The sequence below is a fragment of the Simochromis diagramma genome, unplaced genomic scaffold, assembly GCF_900408965.1.
Source record: "Simochromis diagramma unplaced genomic scaffold, fSimDia1.1 OVJJ01000216.1, whole genome shotgun sequence".
Classification (NCBI taxonomy): Eukaryota; Metazoa; Chordata; class Actinopteri; order Cichliformes; family Cichlidae; genus Simochromis; species Simochromis diagramma.
The window spans coordinates 4,775,531-4,797,974 of record NW_024386883.1 but is presented as its reverse complement, the minus strand read 5'-3'; the positions used below and the strand labels follow the sequence as shown (position 1 = coordinate 4,797,974).

Genomic DNA, 22,444 nt, shown 5'->3' with positions numbered 1-22,444 from the left:
AGCAGGCATCTCCTTTAGCACTTCTGATCAGTTTAGCTGGACAAGTTCGGCAACTCTACATTCTGCACAGGGCAGGAAAACACAGCCTTCCCGGGGCAGAGGAAGAGTGGAAGCACTCTGGAATTGAAAAGCAGGACAGGAAATGAAAACCTGATTTCTCGTCGAAACTTCACCTGCCAGGATGTCCGCTTTTAGGAGAAGAAGAAATTCTAAGCCACCGACCGAATCCATCTATGACATGTTACAGCTGGTGAGCTGTGCACTCTTGTTTTTGTGTGTGTGTGTGTGTGTGTGTGTGTGTGTGTGTGTGTGTGTGTGTGTGTGTGTGTGTGTGTGTGTGTGTGTGTGAGGTGGCTTGTGTTGTGGATGCAATCCCACAAAGGTTAGTGATAATGTCATGGTATTGTACCAGCAATGCTAAGCTTATGCTTAGTGCAATCCCTAGTTGTACAACCCTTTTTAATATTTTATGTAATATTTGTATCTTATCACACATTTTGAGTGTATGAGCTACCCTTTTTTTTAGACATTATTATTATTATTATTATTATTTACTATATCGTGTTTATATCTCAGTGGCATGGGGAGTAAAATGGCATCGATTCTGAACAAGCTAATAACTGTTATACTGCACATTAGAATCTGCGATCGAAGCTTGCACTTGTTTGTTTTGGGGTTTAAATAAACCCCAGATAAATAGTCATTGAATCCTATTAGTTATGCTCTTCACAATTTTCTCTATGCCACTTAGATTGCCAGTGTGAAAGTTAGTTATTGGTCATGGTGCGGCATCATGTTGCCATTCTTCTTTTCCTTCCTCGTTCCCCATCTCTTGTCATCTGTCTCTGCCACTGCCCCATCTGCCACTCAGCAGTCAAGGGCGAGACCTCGCTTTTAGGGCCAAAAATGGCAGTGTCATTGCTCTGCTTGTTGTGTTTAGAAACACGGAGGAATTCTCACTGCACAGATCGCAGCACATTCATCCTTGCATGCTTTTCCGGTCCTTAGTATTCTGTTTTCGGTGAACAAGATTTAATGTCTGATAAAACTTGTTCTCGGCGATGTGTAAGGTCAGTTTGGGGAGTTTAAAGGGTCTTTATTGTGGATATGTTTTTTTTTTATGCGGTTATTACCTTTGTAAGCAATGTAAATTATTTGGATGCTACACAAAATTCAGTTACCTGTGTCATTTTACTTGTATTCAGACTTTTAGTTCATTTTGTGGTAAGTGTTTATTATTGTGACTGTAGTTAGTTAGTGATAGGAGGACTGTCGATAATCTCTTTGTTTGCCCAATTCTGCTGTGCAAACAAGTGTGTGTGTGTGTGTGTGTATAGCAAACTTGCAAAACTGGTTTGAATACCACAATGGAAAATTATGTTTGTCATTGCTGCAGTCCAGCAGGAGACAAGGCATTGAATCAGTAAAGACAAGCCACTTCCCCAGCTGACCAGTTTATGTAAATCAGCTATCAGCAGCACACAGTGAGGTGTACTGCCATATCAGAGATTACAATAAGTAAACACTTTCACTGAACCCATAAAAATGATAGTTTTGTAACATATGTTCTCAAAAGCACTTCTGCGAGTAACACTGGTGGCATCCCGTTTAAGTAAATGGCGATTGAAATAGGATCAAACCCGCTTTGTGCTGCCTACAGATAATACAGATTTAAACTTGCATCATCAATCAGCTTGACACGACTCAGTTTGTAGTTTTACTTTGTGATGGTTTTAGTGTCTTTGTTTGTCCCTTAGAGTTTAAATTACCTGTAGTTTTCTTCTCGATTACATTCTTTTGCCTTTCTTTAAAGGTTGCTTTATAAATGATTAACATGTACACTGGAAATAAACAATAAAGGTTCAGTGTCATCTCTGGACAGGAGGACTGGTAATTAATGAGATTTTTAGAGTTGAGCTCCCTTATAGTTGGTGTTAGTAAGAGACTCTATAATATGCACATGTACATCTATTTTTTTCTAGATTTCTCAGAAGAACTCAGTCCTTGTGACAGCCTGCCTGGGCTTGCAAAGAAAACTATTGAACTCTGGGTTTGAATTCAGAGACACCTCTTTACCTACAGGAAGTCTGTTGTAGAAAGTATTGGCAGATGCTGGAAAGACTCATAACCACTGGTGCAGCAGGGAGACATGCTGCTGTATTACTTGTAGAACATTTGATTTTTTTTAAAAACACACTCAGCCTGTTGGTTTGGATGCTGCTGCTTTTTCACTTTGTCCATTTTTCAATATGCAGCACTCTGTTGTGTTCATGTTCACTCCCGTGAGGCTAATAAAGAAACATTTTGATGTAAGCCTATAATATATAATATATTCTTCTCAGTGTTTGGTTCCAGTGTGTAATGTTATGGATGATGTGTGACATGTGTTTCTGGTCATTACTAAACAAGTTCTAAGAGTAATATCAGAGACTGCTGGTTTTATAGTTGCAGAAAAGGAGCAGGAGGCGACAAGTCCCTTATTAGGTCTGCTAACAATTTGAATCTAGCAGGTTTCTTCATGTTTGGTATGTCTGTGAAGGTTCTCAGTCATCCAGGCCATTGTAGTCTAAGGAGCTTGGAAAGAAAAGCTTCTGGACTTCTTTAAGTTGTTTGAAGACGTTTCATATCTCATCCGAGAAGCTTCTTCAGTTCTAGGGTCAAATGGTAGAGAGTCCCAGTTTTAAACCCTGTGGGAGTATCCCCCCAAGAGGGACAATGGACCCCCCTAATGATCCTCTACCTAATCGCATGAGCCAAGGTGTCAAAATGGGTGTGGGTCACAATCAGCCAAGGTTTCGGGTGGGCTCATTGTGAAACCTAACCACACCCTATCATTTCCTGAGGTCAGATGGCCCAGGATGTGAGTGGGCGTTAAGGCGTCTGGGAAGGGATCTCAGAAATGGATGGCAGACAGTTCGTGTCGCAAGCCACCGCCTCTGTTCAAAGATGGTCGTTCACAGAGGACATAGATGGCTTCTTTCTCTTCCTCAAAAGAGGACCCTCATTTGACCCTAGAACTGAAGAAGCTTCTCGGATGAGAGGTGAAACGTCTTCAAGCAATTTTAAAAAGTCCAGACTCTTTTCTTTCCAAGCTCCTTAGACTTCATGTTTGGTGTCTTTGATACATAGCAGACTGTAGGAATGCGTTTAATGTCTTGTTAATGATGAATGCGTACGTCTCAAAATAAACCTACATATTATAGTCATTTAGTTATTTTATTAATTTTTGTGAGTGGTTTTTAAAGCGGTCCCTTAAAAATTCTGCATGCTCTGCTTCCTTTTCTTTCTGAGCAGAGCACAGAGCAGGTCACTGTTTTCTGCCGCGGCCTTCATGACATCAATCCCCCCGAGTGCCCGATGTCGTCGTCCTCCTCATCGTCTTCGTCATCCCTTTCTCCAAGTCCTGTGTCGGTTTTACCACCCACAGCAGCCGCGGCCACACAGAAACAGCTCTCCCACGCTGACAAACTGCGCAAGGTCATCAATGAATTGGTGGAGACGGAGAAGACTTATGTCAAAGTGAGTACAGGGTCTCTGAAGTGTTCTTTGAGCGTGCCGCAAGAATGCAGCTACGGTCTCAGACTCACAAACGTTTTGCCAAGTGTGTTCCTGTGTCATCGTTGCTGAAATACTTTTGTGTCAGTGTGAGTTATGTTGAAACCCGCAAGCGGTTGACTTCTTTCCATTCTTTAAAATCTTTGCAAATGATTCATTAAATAGCCTTCAAATCAACAGACACAAGACATGCCTCATTCCTCCTCGAGCATCTGATGACAGGCTGATCTTGTTTATATCTGTCTCATTCAGGATCTGAACTGCCTAATAGAGCGCTACTTGAAACCTTTGCAGGAAAAGAGCTTCCTGACTCAGGATGAGGTACTCTTCACTTGATATTTATTATCCAAGAATTGAAATAAACTGCTTAGATACCATAACCTATACACGATTTTTGCTCGAAAGTAGTGCTGACAGTGATGTGTGTTGCAGCTGGACGTTTTGTTTGGTAACCTCGGAGAGATGGTGGAATTCCAGGTGGAGTTCCTACGCACGCTGGAAGATGGAATCAGGCTGATGCCAGACCAGGAGAGGCTGGAAAGGGTGGAGCAATTTAAGGTGAAGGAATGTTGATTTTAGACCCAACTGCTTCATTTGGCTTCAAATCCTCTAATTATTTTGTCTCATTTAGGGAACACTCCCCCCTTGGTACTGCTGTTTGTATAACGCATAATAAAGAGCTTATGTTAATCAAACAAAAAAAAAAAAAGTTGAGACTCTTTCTTATTTAGCAGCTTCTCAAAATTGGAATTTCCACATAATGTGCGTTGCCATCATTTAAACGCGATCATATAATCTTATGATTGTATGTTATGCTCGTCTGTTTTTGCAGAAGGTGCTGTTCTCGTTGGGTGGGTCATTCCTGTATTATGCTGATCGCTTTAAGATTTACAGCGCCTTCTGCGCCAGTCACACCAAAGTCCCAAAGGTCCTCGCTAAAGGTAAAAACATTAACAGATTCTTGCCTCATGCCAAGCATGCAGTCACCCCTTACTATTTTTAAAAGCAAGTCTTTGCGTTACCTTGTGCCTTACACAAAATAAATCTGTGTTTAAATTTCCGCTCCTCCAGCAAAGACCGATCCAGAATTCAAGGCCTTCCTGGCTGAGAAAAATCCCAGACAGCAACATTCATCCACTCTCGAGTCTTACCTGATCAAACCAATCCAAAGAGTGCTGAAGTATCCACTTCTGCTAAGGGAGCTCTATTCTCTCACTGACCCGGACAGTGAGGAACACTACCACCTGGATGGTAAGTATCCTTTTTTTCATTGAGCATTTAAAACTGTGGTGAAATGGTGCATCATCGTCTACTCGCCTGCTACATAGAACTTTGTATATTCAGGATATGGTGTTGGTGAATCAATGATTTGGGGTTTTAACTATAAATATTTGCCCCATGTAGTTGCAATTAAGGCCATGAACAAAGTTGCAAGTCACATCAATGAGATGCAAAAGCTTCACGAGGAGTACGGCGCTGTTTTTGACCAGCTGATCAACGAGCAGACTGCTGATAAAAAAGAGGTAGAACACATTAACGTATCAGCCTTAAGCCCAGTGAATGATCCTGTGACTTATTTGCTTTTTTTTGTAACATGTTTTTTTTTTTACTTTATGCATCACAGGTGGCTGACCTCTCGATGGGGGATCTTTTACTACATTCTACAGTGGCATGGATAAACCCTCAAACCTCTTTGGCCAAGAGCAAAAAGGACCCGGATTTAGCTGCTTTTGGTACGGTTTTATGTAGATTTTACCACCTGAAATTCAGGCTGCCGGGAATACCTCCTTACATAACACAGAGATATACCTACAATATGACAGAGTCTCCATAAAGTGGGGATTTGTTGTACTGATGTTTAATGTGATTACAAACCTAAGCTGATCAACTGTCTACATTTTGAGTTATCATAGGTTTCATTTTCAGCCTCAGCTCTTCTTTATGAATAATCAAAAAAGGTCAATATACAGTTTGTGTCTTTATGCACAGGATAGATTAAAAACCTGTGTAGACCAAGCATCGCTAATTCTAGTGCACTCTGCCATAGATGCAGCTGAAGCTGGAAGTTTGCATAATGGACATGAATGTCATTATTATATTCTATTTTTCATAATTTTAACAGGGTTTTTTTTTCATGGGGCAGAATGATTGTAGAACAAGCACAATTAATAGAAATCAACACCCACATAAGGGACTGCAGATGAAAAATTGCTGTCACATTTACACAATGGATCCAAGTACTAATGCTAAGTAATGTGCCGTCCTGTTTTAAATTGAAATGACGTAAATTTAGATTATTAATTTAGTGGTGCTGAAAGCTACTTAACTTTACTTAATGTCCTTGTTCTTAACTCCCCTTTAGTCCTCACAGTTCACAGCTAGTAGCTTCTCTATCGCAACCCTCAAAGAGTTAATTTGACAACTCTCATTGGCTCAATTGGCACACAGTGCAACGGGAAAGTCTCAGAAACTCAGTGTAGATATGACTGAAGATTAACACAACTCAAGAATATCTCTCGGAATAATCTACAACCCTCAGCGCAGAAGAACTTGGTTCTGATGGTCAGGATCCGTAAGAGGAACCTGAGTTTGCAGCTAACTGCACTGAACCCAGTATAAATTTGAGGTCAGATGAGATAAAGAGACTGGGGGTATGTTGGAGAGATAAAGGTGATGCATTCAACTCAATGAACACCTGCAGTGATGGATGAACAGGGCTAGGATAAACATTTTAGAACGGTCTCCACAAATGATGGCAAATATGTGGTCTGTCTGTGAAAGTTGGGTATTTCCCAGGAAACTAACAAATTTATTTATGCTGCCAAAACAAGTTGTTTCAAATATGTGACCAAGCAGAAGCTGTCATGTATGTAATAAACCACAACTTTTGCACCTTTTTTTTTATGTCAAAGATGTAAAAATATCATCCCAGAAAATAAACCAGTGTTGCCATGACATTCTTGTTCATCATGAACATTTCTAAACTTATCAGAGGAGCTGCATGCAGTTACATTTTTATGAAAGAGCACTTGCTCTGCATTTATGAATACTTTACTGTTTCGTGTGAGGCTTTACTGTCAGGCTTTGGTACTGCTCGGTGCTTTTTCAGTTAATGGGCAAATGGACCCAGTCATGCAAACTGGGATCTTTACATTGTTTTTCACTTTTTGGGTGAAGTGATTATTAATGGTGTGATATGCAGTTCTCACACACCTACTCACAAGTGCCTGGGATGTGTTTTAAAATGCACTCAGCTGAGACACTTTTGACAATAAATATTACATCTGCTTATTATATGTGCTTTCTTGGGCAAGGCGACAGTGAGTAGAAGTTGCTTGTTGCACAAAGAACAAATGCAGACCCTGTTAATCAATTCTCTCACTTCTTTTCTCCCCCTCTCTCTCTCTGCCCACATGCAGTGTTCAAAACAGCAGTTGTATTTGTCTACAAGGACTGCTCTAAGCACAGGAAAAAAATTGTAAGTACCTTTTTTGGACTTTTAATTTTAATTGCATTTTAAGACACAGTGATGGAGGGTGCACATCCTCTGAAGTGCTTTTAACGTGTTCTCTTTTTACATTGCATGGGGGACAGAAATAATTAGGCTAATGTTTCATGGTTGTGTGAGGGCAGTTATTGGCAGCTGCAGTAACTGCGTGTGTGCACGCTCCCCATAGTACAGTATAGTAGATACTTGTGTCTGTTCAATGAACCTTCTCTCTCCCTGCACTCTGATGCTCTCTGCTGTCATGTTGATGCACTGCAGCGGTTATGCATTAAATATCTGACCAGTCTCTATCTTTCAGGGTGCATCTCATCGCGGGTCTGGGGGCGATGAAAAAGATCCCATCCGCTTCCGTCACATGATTGCAACCGATTCTCTGCAAGTCCGAACCCTCCCAAGTGAGTATATTTAAATATACTAACATGCAGCAATTTTTAATATTTTCCCTCAGGTACTGTTAGCATTTTGAGGACTGATTTGGAGTTTTACATAAACATGAATGGACTAATTACACCAGAAACACATGGATTTAGTTATAGCATATCTTCAAATGTGCAATAAAAATGTATTATTTGACCATTAGTCTATAATGTATGAATGTGTTGGACAACAACTGGAACCCCAACATATCAACATTTTTTTTTATTATTATTTTTTTTAGGAAGAGTAGCGATAAGCTCAAAATTTACATTAATAAAAGTGTTTTCATGAAGAAACGAGAGAAAATCATGATTTTCTATGTGTTAGAGGCTATGACTTGTTTAATGCATTAATTAATTTATCAGGTCATCCAAAAACATCCACTAGATTATAGCCTAACCTTAAAGTGCCTAAAGCCATAACCAGACTATTCCAAGGCAAAATTGCTCTTTTTTAGTTTTTATGCCAAGATCATTGAAAAGATCATTTGCGTGTTACCCTGTCCCCCAAAATAACCGCGGTTATAAATCAGCATTTTGTGACAGACGCTTAAGATGCTTTGGAGGCCTGTCAGTGATGCTGCTTTCCTCTCCTGCAGAAAATAAATAACCTTTTGTAGACACAACAGATAAATACTCATTAGTAGATCTGCATGCCTTCTTTCTCACATCTTCTCTGTGTCCTAAGTGAACTTTAAATCACCCTCCGGCGATTCAGCCCAAACAAGGCTGTTTATCTGCCTAATGGCCTGTTGTTAAGGGAAAAGAAATTGATGATGGAAATTAACTGAATACTTCTGCAAATGTATTTCACATCTTTTCTCTTCTGGGCCTTTCTCAGACTCAGAGGCCACGGCGGACTGTGAAATTGTCCACACGAGGTCTGAATCTGAAGGAAGACCAGAGAGAAGCTTCCAGTTGTGCTTCAGGTAAAACTGCACATACAGATTCAAAACGTATGAACATGAATAATAAGGTTATTTGTATAGCACTTTTAAAAAAAACAGTTCAAAACATTATATTTTTTAAATTAAATGTACATATTTATACATGTTTCACAAAGTCATGGTCATTTTTTCCTGCATACACACAAAAGGCCACAGATAATTGGCAAAAGATTGAAGAAAAGAGAACCTATAGAAATTATTTTTAGCAGTCTTTCAAAACTAGGCACTGATTCAGCTGACCTGGTAGGCTGAGGAAGAGCGTTCCAAAGTTTAGGCGCTCTGGTTTTAAAACAAGAGCATGAAACAGTTAGCCGACCCCCAGCAGTTACAAAAATGAAGATTGGGGAGGGGGGAGTTAGAACCCCATCAAACTGAAGCTACCTCTCTCTTACAATATTTTCATGGTCTTTCATGTTTTCTTGTCTGATCTGCAGTTCTCCAGAGAGTAAGAAGGACTTCCTGAAAGCAGTTCACTCCATCCTTAGGGAGAAGCAACGACGGCAGCTGCTTAAGACAGAGTGTCTTCCTCCCAGCCAGCAGTATGTCCCATTTGGGGGCAAGCGTCTTTCTGCTCTTAAAGGGGTGCGGCCCACCATGAACAGAGCAGGTGACAGAGTTTGAATATATGTTCTGTTTCAATAGCAATGCAGACAAACATGCTTAGGCAGTAACAGATTGATTATAGTTCTGTATATTACTTTTTATTATAAATGCATCATATGTTGGCATTAGTTAGGAAAGACAGGAAAAGTCTAATTTGATGTTTATTTCAGTTAACTAAAATCTTCTCAGTTTAGTTTGGGTTGAGAGTAATGACCTTGACTGGTGACGCCTTCCTGTCTTTCTCTGTTTAGCCTCAGCTCCATCTCGAACGCTAGCTCGCAGGCGGTTGGTGAGGAACCGCATCACCATCGATACCGACCTGGTTTTCCACGGAGACAACAACAACAGCACTCATGAAGACCCCTCGTCTCGTTCTTCCCGCCCTTGCTCCAAATCCGACTTGTCTGATCAACTTCAGCCTTGCAAACCTCAGGGAGAGGACACGGACCGCTGGGTGGAAGAGCAGTTCAACCTGGGCTGCTATGAAAATCAATGTGAGGGCACCGATGTCGGGCAGGTGAAGGAGACGGACATTTTGAGCGACGACGATGAGTACTGCACGTCTGTCCGAGCCATGTCGACGAAACTGGACAACCTGGAGGAGCAGATGAAAGGACTGAACCTACAGGTCAAAGACATCAACCTGAATGGAGGAGCAGAGTGTGAGATCACGCAGGAGGAGGACGCTGATCGAACAAAGCATGGGGATGACTCCAGTTTGGTAGACTCCATAACTTCCTGCGGTGCCTCTCTCCCGAGCAGTGCAACCTCAACTTTAAAGGTCGCTTCCTTGAAGCAGTGTGCTGTGGAGGGTGCCACAAACCAGGACCACGATGTCATCTGGGTGCGGCGGGACGACTTTGCCAACAGTGACGTCTTCTGATAGATGATGAAGATTATGTAGGATAATGTAGGAGTCAAAGAAAAGGTGTGAGGACAGATAAAAGCTTTAAAAGTGTAGAATTTGGGGAACCTCAACAAATCCTGCCTGTATCTCTGCACAACCCTCTCCTTCCACCTCACCCACATCCTCCCGTGTTCTGACAATCCTGAAGTACTGAAGCACCCAGAGGGGGGAAAAAAGTAACAAGGAAGTGCAGGTAAACATATGAGGAACACAGCACTGGATGTGCACGCGAATCAATGAGCAAGCGTGTCTTCATGTGGATAAACATACAGTAAGTGCATGTGTGCACAGACACAGAAAGTAAAGGCAGCTACTGCACCACGCACACATTTTACAGAGGAGACATCACCACTGAACTGTGACCTTCAGGCCAAAAAGTCTATTTTTCAACACAGGAATGTGGGTGTTTATATTTTTCTGACGTTTGTATTCGAACACTCAAGGGCTGTGTGTTACTTTTTTTCTCCGTTTTTTTTCTTCAGGGGCTTTTGGCTTAACGACTGCTGCATAAAGGACGGTGACATCTAACTAGCTTTATTGTGCTTTGTAAAAAAAATAAAATATTTAACTTAATATCAGCTACACAACAGTGTATAATCAGGAGAACAATAGAGTGCTGTTGACTTGTATAGCTGTATAAAAAATATCACTGTCTCCTCTCATATCCTTACCTTGTTCTTTATTTAATTACTGCCTTCAAAAAAATACTGTAATTTTTCAATGTTTACATCACATACAGATGCCCAGTGTTACAAACTACCTTTTGTGTGTTTGCTGCCAGAAACAAGCTTCTATTTTTCCCTTTGTGTGAATGATGAGTCTTTAATTGTGTTTCTCAAATAAAATGTCTTTTTATTTTGGTAACTAATTGATTTCATCAAGTCCATTATTATTCTGGACTCTTCTTTTTTTTGCCACTGAGGCCATGTCGTCGTCATGTCTGTGATAAATACCAGAGTAATTTCTATAGTCCTGTTTACTTGAATTGTCTCTTGTGTTTGAAAGGACCATGTTAGTGACTGTACTATAATTTGAAGGGGGGGCCGGTCATGCAGTTGACCAGCTTCACTCAAATACAGGACTGGGCGATTCACCTCCCGTCAGGGGTCACAAATTGAATACTGATCATATCCATTCTGCTCAGTATTAATCAATAGTTCCAGCTTCTCATGTGGCCCCTTGAGGAAAATTATTTGCCCACAACTGCTCTAATGGATTCAGACGTCATCCTCAGCTTTCATCTGTTGCGTTGACTTTTATCGTGTGGCATTTTCTATGTATATTTCCACTTCTGCGTTACTACCCCTGTCCACCAGGCTGTGCTGTTTCACTTTGTCGTCACAACAATAACAACCTGCTGATTGCTGTGCTCAACATAGTCATGCGCACCTTAATGGATGTATCGAACAAGCACTTAATACCCAACTGTTTGTGTGTGTGTGTGTCGGGGGGATGTGTAAGCAGCTACGTTTCAGAATGAAGGGAACATGGATGGAAATGATATACTCTCTTCTTAATTCTGTCTTTTTAATGATGAAGCTGGTTTCTTAGATTTTAGCCAGTTGGCTCAGAATGGTCAGTACGGTCTTGAGACTGAGGTACAATCACTTGTCCTTGGAAGCAAATGACCTTTGACCCCCGACCCCATCCCTTTTGTACGTTTAAAACTGTGGAGCATTTTTGTTTTTTTTTTAAATGTAAAAATAAATCTTTTTCTAAATGTAGTTTGGTGTGAATGTTCCATTTCTTCATTGTCAAAGCAACTCATTTTCTGCAACCAACAACCACAATTTATTGTCGCATTATCTGTCGTAATTAATTTTCCCCACAAAGAAGCTGTACACACCAATTCTGTTTAAAATGTATCCTTGTTGTGGATACAAGGATACATTTACCCGTGCTTCTGCTGGAGTGTCAGGGATTCTACATGTGTGGCACAGAAAAAAACTTTACAAGGAGACGACTCTGCTCGGTATTCATATCAGACGAGGTCCCCCCCCACCTTTTTTTTTTTGTCCAGGACCATTGCCCGAGGCCTATTTCTGGAGACGCAGGCTGGTCATTTTCCGAGTTAATTAAGTTTGTCTATAGGCTGTTTGTCGGGGCTCCAGGTTGAGCTGGCTGGTTGTCTTAGATCACTTGGCTCCCATATTTTAGAGAGCTCGCAAACATCCTGATAAACAAATGTCATTTCTGATGTGATGGGTTTTTGCTTGAGGCTTGCAAGATTGTGAGATGCCAGCTTGTTGGTGTCTTTGCCCGTTTTTAAATGTCACAATATTAAGCAGTAGCCCAGAGTTGGCAAACCCCATGGTGCTTTCAGTCAAGTAGTGGACAGATGAGTTTCCTCCACAAGGTAATAAAAATGATTCTCCACCGGAAGTCATTATGATTGAGCCAATTCTCTTTCAGGGATGTTAAAACGCATTACACAACAATTCGTTATTTTTGCTGCCTTGTGAGAGTCATGGGACTGAATGGGAAGGCATCCAGTGATCCAATCAGATACAAACCTCGTTTTTGCCTGTAGTGAGAGATAATCTGGCCTCTGCCCTGTAACCTGAAGATTATTCTCCTCTCATCAGGACCGGTGGGGAGAACCGCTGCCAATCCATCTGCCATGCTCCTTAATCCAAAGCGACTGCAGCCAAACTAGCAAAAACGAGCTGAATCAGACCGCGAGTACCTTCAGAGTAAAAGCTTTGAAAGTTTGACAAAATTAATTCTGATTACCATTAGGAAAAAAAACAAACATGATTCAGTGTGATTCCAAATAGTTGATTGAAATACGGTAATAAATGTCAAAATCTTTATTCGAACGTTCATAAATATCGTCTACACACTTTGGGTCAATGCAGATTTTTAAAACAAGCAGAAAGAAAGAAAGAAAGAAAGAAAGAAACTCCATCCATTGCCTACTACGTATTTTTGCAAAACCTCCACGACGAGGCAGGTTTGAGTTCTATTCTGAAAATGCTCACCGGAAGCTAATTGAATTTAAGCTCGCTTGGCCCGACTCGTGCACCCTCACTCCCCTCTGGCATCTGCATCCTCGGAGGCGCACGGACTCTCGTGGACGCGTTTGCTGTAGCCCACCGCAGCCAGCTATGTTAAGAAGACGTGACTTGATTTGACTTTGCATGTGAAAGTTGGACACGTGGAAATTGTTGTCGTCGTCTTTGGTTTCTTCTGCGCGATGGAGTGATGCAGAGTGGGATCATCAAATTGGGAATAAAACTTGGGTTGCGCGCTGGCATGGCGCGTCAGGTGTGCCCGGGCTCGTTTAGAAGCTGCTTCTGTCTGTCATGGTCTCGACATTTGCCGTGACTTCGAGAACGAGAGGGAGAATAATGGAAGAAAGAAAGAGACTTTTTGGCTATTTTCTTTTCGCGGCTCAGCTCTTTCTGAGCTCCACGCAAGTCCTCAGAATCGGTAAGCGCAACAGTTTACGCACGGTGCTGATGTCGTTTCCCTGCGTTTGTAAATTGACTGAACAGTCAGGACGAAAGTCTAGCGTTTGTGTGACCTGTTTCATTTTCCCTTTGAGATTTAAGAACACTCTGGGTCTGCGATGGCCGTTTTGCATCCGAATTTTCAGCCTTTATACACATCGAAAGTGATTGTGCTATTATTATTAATGATTGGGATTAAGCTTCACTGAGGGTCAATACAAAGGAAACGATTACCGTACAGCTTCAAAAAAATACTTTGACAACTTTGCTCGCGTATTTAAGGAGATCGATTTGCCACAGATTCAGTGTTTTGCATTTTCATTACTATATAAACAGCAATGTGAGAAAGATAGTTTACATAGAAATCAATACAAGATAAATATCCCCTCTGACTAAAATAAAATTAATTTAAACTCACACCTCTGTTTAATTCATCATCTTCACTAGACACCAACTTGCTGGTAAATGTAATTATATAGAAAGTCTTGAAATGCTGCGGATCAATGTGTTTTTAATTACAAATGCTGCAGTTCTGACAGAAACAAACTCGTGAACAGTTGTTTCACCAACAGTGGGTTTGCACGACGTTTCACACAAACACGTAAAAGTAATAGATTATTGATTCTTCTCTGGATGTTGTCATGGCTTCACACACTCTTGTTGGAGACATTTTCATTCAAAATATGCCCGCCAGTTATTCTCAATCCTGCTGTCATCAGCTTAGTAGAGGTGAGGAGTCAGAAGGCTACACCTAGATTTGATTAGACAGGAGGAGCTTGGTGAGCACTGAGGGCTGTGTTCATTATCCAAGCATATCACTTTCAGGCTTTGAGTCAGACCAGACTCGAATATGTGGATCTAATTGACTGAATACATTTAGGATTACTGTCACTGCCACCCATTTGAATCTTTGGTTTTAGCAATAGGCTAAAGGAGTTATTTTATTTTATATTTTATGCATCTAAAGAATAAATATTAAAGTTCCATGGTGTTCAGCCACCCTTCATTTAGTCATATTTTGCTGGGAAAATGGAAACTAGATGCAGTGATTAATTGAATTATCTGCAAATATACCTGAAAATACAGTACTTGAGAAGTCTGTGCTATTATAATGAGCTTGAAAGTCTAATTTTTGGTGTGAAAACCTTTATGCTTGAAAATTTTTTGTAATTTCTGTTAGTAGTCTTGAGAAATAGTTTTCTGGGCTTCTTGAGAAGTATTTTTTACCCAGGTATGTTTGTTTTTTTACTGCATTGGCAGTGTGTTTAGGATCATCATCATACTGGAAAAAAAAATAAATCATTGGCTTCCTCCATGTGATGGTACTTTCCTGTGTTCATAATTCCATCAATTTTGACAAAATCTCCAACACCACTGGATGAAATGCAGCACCAAACCAGACAGTGCCTCCACAGTTTCTATGGACTGTTTTCCTTCTTTAAGAGAGACTTCTTGACAGCCACCCTTCCACTGAGATCATTTCTGATGAAGTTTTGTTGATCAGCTGAAGGGTCAGATGCATCTCTCATGTCTTATGTCAGTATTTCTCCTATTTCTTAAGGACATGACCTTTAGATACTGTTCATCTACTATAGATAGATTTTAGCCCTGCAGTGTCTGTTCCTGTTCTCACTTTTTCAGTTTCCTAATATTTTTAGTGATACTACCAAGAGATTTGCCAAGTTTTTGTGTAATAGTGCTCAGGGAATCATATTTTCGGTGAAAAATACGATTTTATCCCTGTCAAACTGTGTTATCTTTGGTATTTTTGTAAACTCAACAGAAGAATTTGGAAACAAATATGTTTTTGCAACAGACTGCTAGAAACAAAGTCCCTAAAGACACTATTTAAAACAAGCTCTTTGCTAAGTTGTCTGTTAAGACAAGGATTAAGGATTCTGTAAAGAACTGATAAATTTTCCATTTTTGTTCTGCTTTAACAGCCACACTGTCTCTACTGAAAAGCCCAATCTTGTATGTGGCCTGATGTTTCAAGTTTCCACATTACATTTGTAAATTTTATATTGGATCTACTATGTATTTAAGTTGTACAGTGAACCCACATTTGGTAAAGAGGCACTTTGGTTCTTCTGCAGATTAATTGGACAATATTGTCTCTTGTGTCAAGCTCAGCAAAACTATGCATCAGTCTACAAAGCAGAGGTTGCATGTTTAAGAAGTGAAGAAAAAATAAATATGAGACATTTCTGAGTGTTGGGGGTGGGGCCTGGGTGTTATAACAGGTTGCTAAATGGTTGATTTCTAAAACAGAGCTTACATTAGCCAAGTGGATTACAACCTGTCAGCTCCAATTATTATTATCTTTTAATAATCTTCATGCCCACACATTTAAATTTTGTTTTGCATGCACAGCATTGGTTCCTGTTTGTTGTGAAGTCCAGCTGCACATGCACATGGTTTTATCATCAGGAGTGTAGCCCTTGGTTACACATTAAAATTCATGATAATTCAGGACCGATGTGTTCAGTTTTGGTGGTTCAGACTTCTTAAACAACACAAGCCCAGAAATAATTCACAACTCCAAAACATTTACATACAGATACTATCAATGTCTTTGTGTGTGTGTGTGTGTGTGTGTGTGTGTGTGTGTGTGTGAGAGAGAGAGAGAGAGAGAGAGAGAGTGAGAAGAAGAAGGAGAAATCAAAGAACTGCAACGTTTGGCTCCAGGTGTTGCCATCTATTAAATCGATTTGCTAAAGCTGAGCAGGAGCTGTAACCTACATTTATAAACAGAGGACCTGATTAATATTATAGATTACCTGATTTTATTCCAACACTTAAGAAAAGCTATTAGGAAAATGAATGAATGTCTTCTCGGGCAAATTACTTCATTTTGGCACGTTATTGGCTTCTCTTCGTTGGCTTCATTGTTAAATCTAGAAGTGCATTCAAAAGCTTCTCACAAACAAAGTTTTAAATAATGTGACTCCAACATAAAGACCTCATAGTATTATATCATCCCAACAGAGAACTTTGCTCACTGACGCCAAGCTTACTGATTACTGGATTTCCAAAAGTAGGAAGGAAGCCAGAGCTTTCAGCTGTCAGACTCTTCTCCTCTGGAAGCAGCTACCATGTGGAGTACAGACAAACACGCTCAAAACTTTTAAAATTGTATTTGTTGATAATTCTTATATGTCTGGATCAAGTGACCCTGAAGCATCCTTATTATGCTACCATAGCCTTAGGTTGCTGGAGCACACCCCACGATGCAATATGCATTAGTTGCCTACGCCTCTCATTTCACTCCTAATGTCATTAAATTTTTTCTTCTCTCTTCCATAATTTGCATCTTTCCCTTTTTTTCCTCTTGCCACAGCTGGTTGAGGAGTAAGGGGAAAAGAGGCACTGGTCTTGCGAGAGGTTTTTGTTCATGTTAAAAGGGTTTTTTCTTCCCACTGTTTCCCCAAGTGCTTGCTCATAGGGGATCAGCGTAGAGTGGGGCTCTTGGTTAAAGTTTTCTCTTTGGTGCCTTGAAGTGTTATATAAATACTATAGATAGATAGATAGATAGATAGATAGATAGATAGATAGATAGATAGATAGACTATGGCTAAATGAGCTCTGTCAGAAACACAGTTATCAAGTAGGTAGCCAGTATTTTTGTCCTTGAGACATAAGAAGAAGCTGCAGACATGAAACTACCTGACTGACCTTATTTATTTGTATGTATTGATCCTCCAGTCTCATAAAACTCAGGATTGCGAGTAATAAAGTGGCATCTGTACATGTCCAGCATGCTGGCAGAGAGACTCTGTCGGGCATGATTTCAGCTATAAACATATGGCTTTCATATCTCAAAACCAGGGCCAAAATATGGCAAACGTCAACTAATAATTTATCTAAAGTCTCCTTCTTAGATGTTTATGTATTTTAAATTTGTCAAATATAGAGGATGTTGAGTGTCTTGGCTTTGATTTTCGAGATTTCTCTCTGTTACTAAGCAATATCAGACATCATGACATCATTTGACCTCACAGAGTTTTTGCACTTGTATTGAAAATGTTTTTAAAAAACTCGCTCGGTTGACACAGTACACCATGACTTCACTCCTTGCCCTTTCGGTGCCCTTGCAGTAATTTCTTGGTGTTGTTTCTCTCCGTGTCTCCCTATTTTCTCTTTCTCTCCTCAGTTTTTACTTCCCCAATTGCACGTTTGCCTTGTTTGCCCGTCACACAGCTCCCTTGATTTGCTCTTGAGAACAAAATGTTTCCTATATTTTTCCTCAGCCAGAACGACAGTGCGACACCTGAGGCCCCTTTTATATCCTCCCAGATGTATTTGCTCTTACCTGTGGCTTCATAGCCTGTCCAAAGTGTGTGGCAATGACTGTTTTCAGAGTAACTGATGGCTGTAGTTTCTGTCATCGTGAGCAAAAAGATGAACTCTCTTACTCATCCAGCTCAGTGATCTTTCAGAAGTGTTAGAAAGCGCCACCTTTCATCTACCTCTGGTACTGAGTGGCAGTTTGACGTCTAACTGCCCTCCGGTGACTCAGCTACAGTGTGTGCCAGACAAACTTCTGCAAACAAATTAGGACTGGAACACCCGTTTTAATAATCATGAATAAGAGTAGAGAAGAAGACAAGAGTTAATGAAAGGCTCTGAAAAAGACAATAAAAGAAAAAATGAAAAATATAGTGTCTTTTACAGTAAAGTAAAAATGGTGAAACACCTTAATGGATGTTGCTGTTTCCCCCAGTATTCATATTTATGTGGCAAAAAGGCTTTTGACATGTAAAATAGCCACACTAGATTTTAGTGGCAGTCCCCAGGACAGCTTGTTACAGCTTTAATGACTATACCGGCTTCAAAGAAAATTGATTTCTGCATAAGAAAAGAGCGCTAACCCATCAAAAACAATCGTGACTGACCAATAAAATCATTAAAATAATGACTGCTAATTTGTAAGGGTTACCGAAGCCACATTATTTGGCTGGCTTCATGTCTGATGAAAAATCGGTTAAATCGATCATCATTTGGAACTGTGTTGCATAAAAACAAATTGGGACTTTGATATACTGCAACACAGCAGACTAAGCTTCCCTCATTTGTGCACACAGTTTGTATCCAGATTGTGCCAGAGTACTGAAATATCTCAGTAATCTTTATGCAAATGGCAAACGAGCTCATATTGTCATCAGATCAAACGTCTTTTTGATGAAAAAGGAGAATCTTGTGGCAGTTCACTAAAACACATTGTTAACGTCTTGGGTTTTGTCTCTGATCTGGGATTTTTTTGGTATCATATTATTGGTCATTTTTTATGGCATCAGAATGATCATTAAAACACTGCTGAATAACACCCATCTTAGAAAAGCACTAATTTTCTCTTAATAAATTAAAAATAACTTAATTTTATGTTTATAGTCACCCTTATCTACACAACCGCTGTTCAAATGCATTTATAGAGCCCGTAGGTCCCCTGAAAACCTTTAACGTCCATTTATGTGCCAGGCAGAAGCGCATTCCTGTGACAAATTATTCTTCATTATTGGGATTGTAAACGAATGCTTTTAGTGCTCTTAGTTACATGAATTCATTTGCAAGGAAAAACACCTTGCTTAAAAAAATATATAACTTTTGTAAGTGCAGCAATCATAAGCCACAGGAGAGTTCAAGCTGCTCTCCAAGAAGGAATCACACATGACGGATGTAAAACATAATTGTTTGTAATTAGAGAGCAAAGTGAAGATGGATCATTCACAGTTCTTCATGCACCGACACAAACATATTTATCTCTCCACAGTGGGTTGGTGAAGACGCTGATCAGGTCTGCATGGCAGTCTGGCACAAAGATCAGATTTATTCTTGAGTTTTTGGAGCATCAGTGGCTACTCAGACACACAGTTTGTGCTACTGTTTTCCTCTGATTATAATTGGATTTGGTGTCATTTATAATGATTTATTTTAGGGATCCACCAATTGTGAAATTCTATGCTGATACTAATGATTTGCTGGGTAGAGGATTCAATTTGGTTACTTATTTATTTATTTTTGATATCAGATTATTAGATTTTGGCTATTTTTTAACCCCATTATGCAGCAGGGGGAAACAAACAATAGCTGACCTGTTTAAATGTGACTGTGAATTTTATGCGGGTGCGTGGGAATCTGTGGTGTTTGTGCTCAAATTAATATTCATTAAGCATGCACAGAATGCTAACCGTGGTTTTACAGATAAGTCATTTCTTATAATCCTGGAGTGGGCATTGAACCAATGCAGACCCAGTGAATACCATTGTTCACTTGGATTTGAAAAGCCTTTGTGTTGCATTTATAAGTGAATGCACCAATAACACAGTTTTTGAAATCCAAAAAACATAACGACTTGTGAAGAAATTAGTTTTTTCTAATTTTAAAGTCCATTTCACTGAGATTGAGATGACATAATTATAATAATTAATAATATGCTTTCAGAAATGTTCGTAGCTACATCCCATAAAGCCAAACTTTTTCTTTTTGCTTCTTTCTTTTTTGAGGATTTGTACAAATTGAAGCGATAAAGCACAGCTTGATAATTTGTATGTTTTTACCAGAGTATTATTCAGTTGTTTGACTCTTTTCTGCCTTTTTGCTGCTCGGAACTTTGATATTTTATGTACAGTATGGTGTAAAAGTCTTGAGCGATCCCTCATTTCTTTATGTTTTGCTAGGAAAATGGGAAATAGGTGCAGCAATTTGTTATGAAATGCATGTATAGTCCAAAGCTCTTCTTTTGGATGTTTGCTGCCCTTTTTCCATTCTCTATCAAGATGATGGAGGCCAGTCCATGACTGACAGTGTTATACTGTGTGTAAGTACGTTTTTACTACATTGGTAGTTTGTTTGAGTGACAACAAAGTTGTTGCTAATAAGATTTTGTGACAGGCTGCTAGTAACATAAATATACCAGTTAAAATGTAAAATTGTTGCTTGAACAATAAAATGTCTGTAATGTGCAGACACAACACTGGTTCGTCACTTTGGTTAGATTAGGTTTCTTTCATAGGTCAGTCTTAAGTGGCTTAAAAAGAAAAGAAGGGAGAATCCTCTGAAAATGGTCAGGTACAAGGAATGGACAGAAAACTGGTGAAAAATCAACCAATGACCAAAACAAAACTTTAAAAGATATCCAGAAAGCCCGGAAAAGTGTTGCTCAAGACCACTTTTAAAAAAACTTACAAGAATATCCGGTTGCTTGGTGCACTGAGTGTTTCTTGTTCTTACACACCACTCTTCATTTACAGTCATCTTTAGTTATTATTTATCTCTGTCTCTCTTCCACAGTGTGTCTTTTGTCCTGTCTCTCTATCATCACTCCCAACTGGTTGTGGCACATGGCTGCTCCTCTCTGAGCCTGGTTCTGCTGAAAGTTTATTCCTTTTAAAAGGGAGTTTTTCTTTCCCACTATCGCCAAGTGCTTGCTCAAAGAATCTTTGATGATTGGGCTTTTCTCTGTATTATTGTAGAGTCTTTACCTTACAATATAAACCATACAGCAGACAACTGCTGTTGTGATTTGGTGTCATATAAATAAAGCTGAATTGAATTGAATTATTTAAGGTATTGCTTCTCTTCTGTATGCTGCCTGTCACCATATCAGCATTAATATCATAAAAATTCAAATATCTTTACAACATCTCAGCTATAATTTAATGTGATTTTGTGGATGTAGTGAAATCTGCCCACTCCTTAATTTATCTCAGGCTGTTGTTGAACACCATCCTTGGAGCTAAGCTCATTATCTGCTTGGCCTTGACCAACACCACACACAATGTGGTGAGCTGTATTGTGAAGCGTGACAGCCTATTGATCAGTGATACAAAATCCCTGATCCACAGGGTATTATTATTCACATGTTACAGTGCTGTTTATTTTAAGACATGCAAACCTGTTAACTTGCATTTGAAAACCAGTAAATCTGTAGAAATAAAAAATAAAATGCCCTAAAAATGTTATAATGTTTTTTAAATTTCATTTTGTTTTAGGACCGGGCCAATAATTCAATATATAGATAATAGAACGTGTTTTAAATCAAGAAACTGCATCTGCAGTCGCAGAAAATTATCCTGATTATCTTTGTATTATTACAGGGTCTCTTTACCTTACAATATAAAACGCATCGAGACAACTGTTGTTGTGGTTTGATGCTATATAAATAAAACTGAATTGGAAAAAGTGAAAAAACCTACTAAAAGACTAACAGTTACTTCTGCTTTTCCTGACTGCGGTGCCTTGACTCATCTCAGGAACTCCATAGCCTTTTTTATTTCTTGCCCTTTCACACAGTGGAAGTAATTATACTTTCATTTCATCCGCCCTTTGAATTCACCCAGATCATTGGATGTTGATGAGGAGTTTAAGGGCAATTTCTGTCTGAACAGCATTGTTTCTACGACGTTATATGCAGCTTTGGGTCTCTGCAGTGTAAAAGTGAGAGTGGAAGAACAAGTACTTATATGAACCATCCTTCCTGTGTGAGAAGCAATAAGTTCAGAATGTCTTTTATGGCCGGTCACAAACTTTCGATTATTTACCTCAAGCTCTTAATATTCATCATCATTATCATGCGACCATGGCAATTTCAATTTCCTTCTCTGCTTGTAGAAAACTCAGGCTGAAGGCAGTGAAATTTTAACTGTGCGCATAATGGATTTACAGCGTTTTTATGACTCAGAGATATAGCTTGCGTAAAAAGAAAGTAAAATCTGACCAACATTAATGCAGAAAGCAGAGAATAGATGGTGTAATTGTGAAGAGGCTGTGTTGTTGTTGTTGTTGTTGTTGTCTTGTTGTTGATTTTTACAACAAGTATAGGACTTCAACCTGTCTATACCATCTATTAAGGAAAAGAAGTCTATGTTTTGTCTACTTTAATATCATCTCCTTATATTTTGACATGGCACATTTATCTCATAATTCTGTTCTGTCATTGTTAACTGTTAATAATGTTTTCATTCATAACTTTTTGCTTGTCAATTTGTGCTTTACTATTTAGTCCATTCATTATTATTATTATTATTATTATTATTACTATTGTTATTATTACTATT

General features: G+C 39.4%; 2 protein-coding genes across 8 annotated transcripts in view; both read left to right on the top strand.

Annotated features, from left to right (window-relative positions):
* LOC120734394 (T-lymphoma invasion and metastasis-inducing protein 1-like) overlaps window positions 1-11,660 on the top strand; it is a 51,108-nt gene extending 39,448 nt beyond the window's left edge. For all 4 annotated transcript variants that reach the window (XM_040033202.1, XM_040033203.1, XM_040033200.1 and 1 more), the window contains 12 exons: window positions 3,295-3,519; window positions 3,808-3,876; window positions 3,988-4,113; window positions 4,388-4,496; window positions 4,627-4,806; window positions 4,960-5,078; window positions 5,180-5,288; window positions 6,975-7,033; window positions 7,362-7,458; window positions 8,321-8,408; window positions 8,861-9,033; window positions 9,281-11,660. In XM_040033202.1, coding sequence (XP_039889136.1) covers window positions 3,295-3,519; window positions 3,808-3,876; window positions 3,988-4,113; window positions 4,388-4,496; window positions 4,627-4,806; window positions 4,960-5,078; window positions 5,180-5,288; window positions 6,975-7,033; window positions 7,362-7,458; window positions 8,321-8,408; window positions 8,861-9,033; window positions 9,281-9,912 — 1,986 coding nt within the window. In that variant the 3' untranslated portion in view covers window positions 9,913-11,660. The remainder of the gene's footprint in view (window positions 1-3,294; window positions 3,520-3,807; window positions 3,877-3,987; window positions 4,114-4,387; window positions 4,497-4,626; window positions 4,807-4,959; window positions 5,079-5,179; window positions 5,289-6,974; window positions 7,034-7,361; window positions 7,459-8,320; window positions 8,409-8,860; window positions 9,034-9,280) is intronic.
* Window positions 11,661-11,775: 115 nt separating this feature from the next.
* grik1a (glutamate receptor, ionotropic, kainate 1a) overlaps window positions 11,776-22,444 on the top strand; it is a 40,047-nt gene continuing 29,378 nt past the window's right edge. For all 4 annotated transcript variants that reach the window (XM_040033208.1, XM_040033204.1, XM_040033206.1 and 1 more), the window contains exon 1: window positions 11,776-13,368. In XM_040033208.1, the coding sequence (XP_039889142.1) occupies window positions 13,242-13,368 (127 nt within the window). In that variant the 5' untranslated portion in view covers window positions 11,776-13,241. The remainder of the gene's footprint in view (window positions 13,369-22,444) is intronic.